We start from the raw sequence: 7443 nt of genomic DNA, 5'->3' as shown, positions 1-7443 counted from the left end.
TCGTTTTATTTTGCCTGGAGTAAAAGTCACGTGTAAACAGTTCTAGAGATACACAATTTATCTTATTTTTGACACTCGATGAGCCTATCGGAAGTTAGCTTATTTATGAGAATAATTGTACATGTATCGATGTCATTCATTGGTCATTATCAGTCACGTGACATATATAAATGAATAAATGGATTAATATCTTAAACACATGTCCTAATACTGAAAGGACAAAAATATATTGTTCGCCGGCATTGTTTTGTTGAGCAGAGGAAAATCCTACTGCACACACGCTGGCACACTGTAATGCTAATGGGCCTTGTTAAGGTGAGTAGCGACAATGCCCTACATCATTAGTAATTTCAATATGAAAGAAAATATTTTGGACGATTTTTTTTTGCATATGTACCATTTTTATGAATAGCGATTAAAACGGCAAATAATCATCATTGTAAATGTTATTTTCGGGTACAACAGAACTAATGTCGTAGACACGCGTTGTAGTGACGTGAACCGATCAGAAAATAAAGCCCATATTTTCTGGTCGAACAAGAATAACTTGGAATTAACACGTATGTAATGACATCAATGTGATAGTTGGTCGTAAAATGTATGCTGGTGGTGGTGGTGGTGGTGGTGGTGGTGGTGGTGGTGGTGGCGGTGGTGGTGGTAAGGAGAAAGGGGTGGTATGGTTATTTTGGGAGATGTACATGTGGGACCTATCCTATTGATAAGATATGACATATTCGGGGTAAGTTTGGCTGTTGTCAAAAATAACAAAGATACTCGGATCTCCAGCATTATTTACACATGAGTCGTATATTTCCCCAAGTGGCCGGCTAACATCTTTTGGCGGGGGTTTCCTGAATGTCTCCTGACCTTGTGCATAGCTACCCACCAGAACCCTCGCCACAAACATCTGTCGAATTCCATCGTTGTCGTTTTCAGTGTAACGGTGGGAATAACTGGCATCCCTCGCAAAATAACTTCCCATTCCGAACTTTTTCCCTACTCTGGTCCCACTCAGTCTAAAATCGAAGTTTTGTTGACAAATAGCATCAACAAATTCGTTTTTAGTACCATGGAATAATTGCTTTTCTTCTGGTGAAACATCTTTGTTTTTCTTGGTCATCCATTTTTTCTTCCTAGAACAGAAAGTCAAACATTAAAAAAAAGTCAATTTTTTTTTCCAAGATTTGGTCGTAATTTGTTGATGACAACAATTGTGTTGGGTTAACAAAGGCGAAAACAAATACTGGGAAATGATATTCGATCATACTTCTCTGTACGTCCAATTCCGCGGAATTCCGGTGCCAGCGTTGTTTTATCAACGCGTGAGGGCGCTCTTTCAGGAGGCGAGATCATAGTGATGATAGTATCAAAATCAGAAAGTAATCTTCTCTCACCTTGAAAAGAGATCCCACAACTCAACGTTTTGTACTCGTACGACTCTGACGACGTGACTCCTGGGGATTGTTTTCCGCAGTTTTTCTACCAAGTCGTCGTATTCATCCATCCCTCGTGTTAACTCTACAAACTGGTAATCCCCGTAGTCATCAGCTGAAATGGTGTCCCAATGATCTGGTGTGACACATTCTTCTGTTGACGATGATCGTCGTAAAGATAGCGACGCAACACCACGAGTTGTCCCTGGCATCCTGTTTGTAGAAAAAATTACGAAATTTTCGTCATTGTTTGTCATAGTTAGTTCTAACACCTGATCACTTAAGTTAACATACATACATACATACATACATACATACATACATACATACATACATACATACATACATACATACATACAGACAGACAGACAGACAGACAGACAGACGACATACATGTACATACATACAGACAGACAGACAGACAGACAGCCACACGCACACACACACACACACAAACTTGGTCGATGTGTTTTCACATAACATCTATAGTTTGCTTTCAAGAATTAAAAGCCCAAGCTAAATACCCATTTCTCATTCATACGAACAATACTGTAATTGTAAACAATTACACATGAATAGTTCAGACACGATCTTCAGTAGAATGCCTCACCTGCGTGTTTCCTCAACATCTTTGTCTGACATGAATTTAGGCCTTCGACGAACGTTTCGCTGAGTTGTATACTTGTCATTTTCTTGTTTCATTCCTTCAAAGTTCAGCGTATAGTTTTGTCTTCCTGCAGTAAAGCGTATATAGTCCTTTCCATCATCAGTCATATATTGAGAGTAAGCCAACTCGATGTTCTTACTGTCCACGGATGATGAAGATTCACGAGAACTCTAGTATACAAGATTGATAGCAAGACACATGGAAGATTGAGTGAGTGAGTGGGTGGGTGAGTGAGTGAGTAAGTGAGTGAGTGAGTGAGTGAGTGAGTGAGTGAGTGAGTGAGTGAGTGAGTGAGTGAGTGAGTGAGTGAGTGAGTTGTTGTTGTTGTTGTTGTTGTTTCTTTATTCCTCCTCAAAGAGAAGAGTTACAACTCAGTTCGCAAATATACAAAAAACAAAATAATAAATAAATAACTATAGAGTGCATGACTTCATTAGTCAGTTAAACGATAAACTTAAGGATTTTATCTTGAATATTTCCTATTTGTTCGGTTGCTGAAATTTATACTTACTGTCTTCTAAAAAATTGACACTAAGAAGTAAGAGTGTGACGAGACATCATAATCCAATCAAAAGTCTAAGCATGTGTCTATAAGCTTATAGACTATATCTTGAAATATTTCCCATTCGTATGGTTGCTGAAAGTGTTTTTTGCTATCTTCTAAGATGCTGATAGTAAAATCAACTTCATTTAAGTTGTACAAACGTACAGCAAAGTTAACGTTGATATTATCAAACATAGTTGACCAGAAAATGTCTCTTCGTACAGCCGTATTACGACATGAAGTCAATAAATGAGTTAGATAATCTCCAACGAGCTCTTGGCATTTAGAACATTCAGTTTGTCCTAAAGAGGCTAGGATTTTCATTATTTTGCAAACTATTGGCCTGTAACGAGGAAACTTACGTGATTGGAAATACAGATGAAACGGGTGTGAGTGAGTGAGTGAGTGAGTGAGTCAGTCAGTGAGTCAGTCAGTCAGTCATTCAGTCAGTCAGTCAGTCAGGACAATGTATCGGTAAGACCGTTTTGACCCAAAACTTAATTATCTTATTAAAATATATGATTATAGTATCACAAGATTAATTCAGATACGCGTTCCCTGATATCTGTATTTCTTCAGTTTCTTAATATATAATTTATGTTCACATCGCTGTCTTGTGATGCATTATAATTGCCCCCTCTGAAAGAATTCTGATAAACATTTCAGTTACATTGCATTGTATCTGTGAGGTGGGGGCGCTGTTTACATTGCTATGAGGTGAGGGGTGGTGTTTGTATACTTTACATTGCTATGAGGTGAGGGGTGGTGTTTGTATACTTTACATTGCTATGAGGTGGGGGTGGTGTTTGTATACTTTACATTGCTATGAGGTGAGGGGTGGTGTTTGTATACTTTACATTGCTATGAGGTGAGGGGTGGTGTTTGTATACTTTACATTGCTATGAGGTGGGGGTGGTGTTTGTATACTTTACATTGCTATGAGGTGAGGGGTGGTGTTTGTATACTTTACATTGCTATGAGGTGAGGGGTGGTGTTTGTATACTTTACATTGCTATGAGGTGAGGGGTGGTGTTTGTATACTTTACATTGCTATGAGGTGGGGGTGGTGTTTGTATACTTTACATTGCTATGAGGTGAGGGGTGGTGTTTGTATACTTTACATTGCTATGAGGTGAGGGGTGGTGTTTGTATACTTTACATTGCTATGAGGTGAGGGGTGGTGTTTGTATACTTTACATTGCTATGAGGTGAGGGGTGGTGTTTGTATACTTTACATTGCTATGAGGTGAGGGGTGGTGTTTGTATACTTTACATTGCTATGAGGTGGGGTGGTGTTTGTATACTTTACATTGCTATGAGGTGGGTGGTGTTTGTATACTTTACATTGCTATGAGGTGAGGGGTGGTGTTTGTATACTTTACATTGCTATGAGGTGAGGGGTGGTGTTTGTATACTTTACATTGCTATGAGGTGAGGGGTGGTGTTTGTATACTTTACATTGCTATGAGGTGAGGGGTGGTGTTTGTATACTTTACATTGCTATGAGGTGAGGGGTGGTGTTTGTATACTTTACATTGCTATGAGGTGAGGGGTGGTGTATGTATACTTTACATTGCTATGAGGTGAGGGGTGGTGTTTGCATACTTTACATTGCTATGAGGTGAGGGGTGGTGTTTGCATACTTTACATTGCTATGAGGTGGGGTGGTGTTTGTATACTTTACTAGACTATTTACCTTATCACTGTATTTGTACCACTGGTTGTATTCATCTTGCCAATACCATAACCAATTGTGGCAAACATCTGTTTAGAGGGCCCCTCACACTTGACCATGTAGATAAACGTCTAACTTTGTAAGCGGTATCATAGGTATTCAGATTAGTTGCCTTCATCTCATCAAAGGAAATGTTCCATTCGACCTGATTACTAGAGAAACGAGAATGGATTGGTTTTTGCATACTTTAGAGGGGAACTATTAGGAAAGGAGAGAGTACTGAATCTAACATGTGAGTGGATATTTTCTGGAGAGGATTAAGGTGGAATGTTGGAGAGAGAGAGAGAGAGAGAGAGAGAGAGAGAGAGAGAGAGAGAGAGAGAGAGAGAGAGAGAGAGAGAGAGAGAGAGAGAGAGAGAGAGAGAGAGAGAGAGAGAGAGAGAGAGGAGAGAGAGAGAGAGAGAGAGGAGAGAGAGAGAGAGAGAGAGAGAGAGAGCACTGACTGCTGATGGACGTTTAGGCATGTTAAGGACAGACATACAAGCGGGTGGACAAAACTTAAGGATCACTCTAAAGAGGTCGATCAGTCGTGAGAAAAAGCCAGAGAGATTAATGGTGCAGTGTGAAGAGTACTGTAGGACAGGGTGAAACTGGAGAGGCTGGGAGGCGGGATCGTGAACCATGTCTGTTTTTATTTGCAAGGGGCAAGGAACACGTGTATTCAGCATACCCGCCTGAACATTTACATGGTAACAACAAAATCGTGACATAGTGTCTATATCGCTATTTGTAGATTAATATTGCTTCCACGTAAAAGTTTAAGTGGTGTCCGCGAAAGTGAAAGAACTTGCCATGACACAAGGTCACATCATAACAGGACAACGTTAACATTCGATTCACTACAGTGTATTGTATGTCTTAACTAGAAATGGGCATGGCACGGTATGTTTTCGTGGAATCTTAGAAGTGAACTGGTCTCACTAAGTACATGTATATATATATATATATATATATAAATAAATCAATCGACATCTTTACTTCCTCTTTGGTATTTGTTTAAATTACCGCATGCCTTGAAATTTAAGAGTATTTAAGCTTCGTAAAGCGAAACTTGGACAATCATATCTATTGTTTCACTCATCCGATGTGTATTAGGGTAATATGTTATTTTCAACTCACATTTATTTTATCTGTATCTTTGTGGGTGAAAGTTCACAATATCCTCACGAAACCCCCACAAAAATTATTTCCTCCATTTTGATACCTTTCAACCAAATATAAATACTTAAGATGTTGATTTTGTGACCATTTATAATCACAAGCTTCAAGAATTACGATGTTCTGATACCTACGTCCCGGTACCTGTTATAGAATCTGCTATTTACAGTGAATGCCATACTTACGGGTCAAACACAGTGACGTCATCCCGTGACGCATCACAGAAGGCTTTTTCTATTTTCACACTCAAGTTCGCATCATACGAGATCCAAGCATCACTGCCGCGACCTTTTCGTTGCCATAGATACGGCATATCGCAGTGGTGGCGTACACATGCTCCTCTGTAATTACACTTTCCTCGGACATAGTAAGGGCAAATATCTGTATCTCCTTCCAGAATGCGATCGTTGCGAGTAAACGATTCCGCTGGGGTGACTGCAGTCGGTGAACGTGGATCGTCGCGACCTCCTTTCCAAGACCAAAACCCCTCTCTTACATCTTGCAATATAGCTTTAGGACTTCGCTGAACATCGACTTTGAATTTTATTAGTAAAGCTCTTGGTTGGGGATCCAAAATATTATGGGACCGTTTGCATTCACGTTTTTTGCTGTTGGTAAAGGCACAGTCACCGGTCACATAATGCTCACATACGTGTAGGAAAGGACATTTGCTGCCTTTGCCACAGCCTGCCTCACCTTTATTGTAAAATTTACAAATTGCCGGCACCGACAAACTCTTCCAGCTTTCCTGCAAAATATTGTGGATATCGGTATCACTCATATGCTCCAAAAGATGTGAACTAAGTATGTCCGTGTTGTGGTCATCATGGAAATCGTGCGAGTAAAAACACTTTCTCACTCTTCCACCTGCAGTGCCACCAAACTTACACGTACCAACGGCATAACGTTTGCAAATATGCAGACCTGGGCACGCTAAATCACGGCAACCCTCCCTGGTAACGTAGTCATCGCATGCTCTGACTTTGGTCTTTACGGTGACTTGTGTGCGATAGGGTTTTATATCTAACTCGAACAGGTCCGGATATTTGCCAAATAGTAACTCTGGTTTTGATCCGCCAAAGTAATATTTTTTCTTGCCCAAACCAATGGCTTCAACAATCGCATCGACTGTCATACTTCCGCCGTAGGTGCATAGAATATGAACCATTTCTCTTGCGACGTCGTCTTCGGGACAGGTGACTACGACCGAATCACTGAAGCGATCTCGAGTCGGCGGTGCATTTCCGTAGAAATTGATCGCCATTTTGGCAGGTTTTTGCCGAGCCATTTTCCCTCGATGTGGATAGCACAGTTCAACGTATTAAAAACGTGTGGTCCGTATAAATTCTCAAAAAATCTGACAGTGTTGTGAGTCATGGGTTATTCCGCATTGGTAATTCCCGGAACCAAGGCTATATAAATAGTATTATTCGGTCCTTTAAATTAGACAACCTATTCAAAGCTGGCTATTGTATATTGTATATTGTATATATCACATGCTATCCGTTTTACGCATGTGCAGTGAAAGAGAAAGATATTTATAAATACACACGAGGTTGCACTTCTACATTCAGGAGGGCCATCCACAACACCATTGGCAAGACGATGCTCGTATTTACTAGTAACTAATATGATGTACATGTGTACTACACCATACATTGGAACAAAAGTAATTGACCGCCTCCGATCCTGCCTAGTCGTAACTAACAAGGCTATGTGTACATACGGCTGCTATGTCACCCCATATACAGTACAGAGTTCACACGAGGGCACGCTCCAGGTTTCAATGGAAATCTCTAAACGAACGGACAAACAGAAAAGTATGTCAAATACACCCTTCTCAGTTCAACGACGAGGGGGTTGAAAGGTCGTGACGTGATCGCTTGATCGCGTGATATTATCCTCA

The 7443-nt window shown here is 40.3% G+C and overlaps 1 protein-coding gene across 1 annotated transcript; it reads right to left on the bottom strand.

Annotated features, from left to right (window-relative positions):
• Window positions 1–712: 712 nt before the first annotated feature.
• Window positions 713–6863, bottom strand: LOC144451283 (protein mono-ADP-ribosyltransferase PARP12-like). Its single transcript, XM_078142085.1, has 5 exons — window positions 5723–6863; window positions 4429–4531; window positions 2044–2270; window positions 1395–1646; window positions 713–1133 (listed from the first exon to the last, which is right to left on the bottom strand). The coding sequence occupies exons 1-5, from the start codon at window positions 6823–6825 to the stop codon at window positions 713–715; spliced, it is 2106 nt and encodes a 701-aa protein (XP_077998211.1). The 5' UTR covers window positions 6826–6863.
• Between the last annotated feature and the right edge of the window lie 580 nt (window positions 6864–7443).

This window comes from Glandiceps talaboti, chromosome 21 (genome assembly GCF_964340395.1).
Source record: "Glandiceps talaboti chromosome 21, keGlaTala1.1, whole genome shotgun sequence".
NCBI classification, from domain to species: Eukaryota; Metazoa; Hemichordata; class Enteropneusta; family Spengelidae; genus Glandiceps; species Glandiceps talaboti.
The sequence above is the reverse complement of the archived record's forward strand: the minus strand, read 5'-3'. Positions and strand labels throughout refer to the sequence as shown.

What these genes read in the sequence shown, in the direction of transcription:
- LOC144451283 (XM_078142085.1), bottom strand. Translation starts at nt 6,825, where the DNA reads ATGGCTCGGCAAAAACCTGCCAAAATGGCGATCAATTTCTACGGAAAT. An exon ending in GACGTCACTGTGTTTGACCC is followed by an intron (nt 4,532 to 5,722) that starts GTAAGTATGGCA and finishes TCGTTTCTCTAG; the next exon opens with TAATCAGGTCGAATGGAACA. An exon ending in GATGTTGAGGAAACACGCAG is followed by an intron (nt 1,647 to 2,043) that starts GTGAGGCATTCT and finishes TTCTACAAACAG; the next exon opens with GATGCCAGGGACAACTCGTG.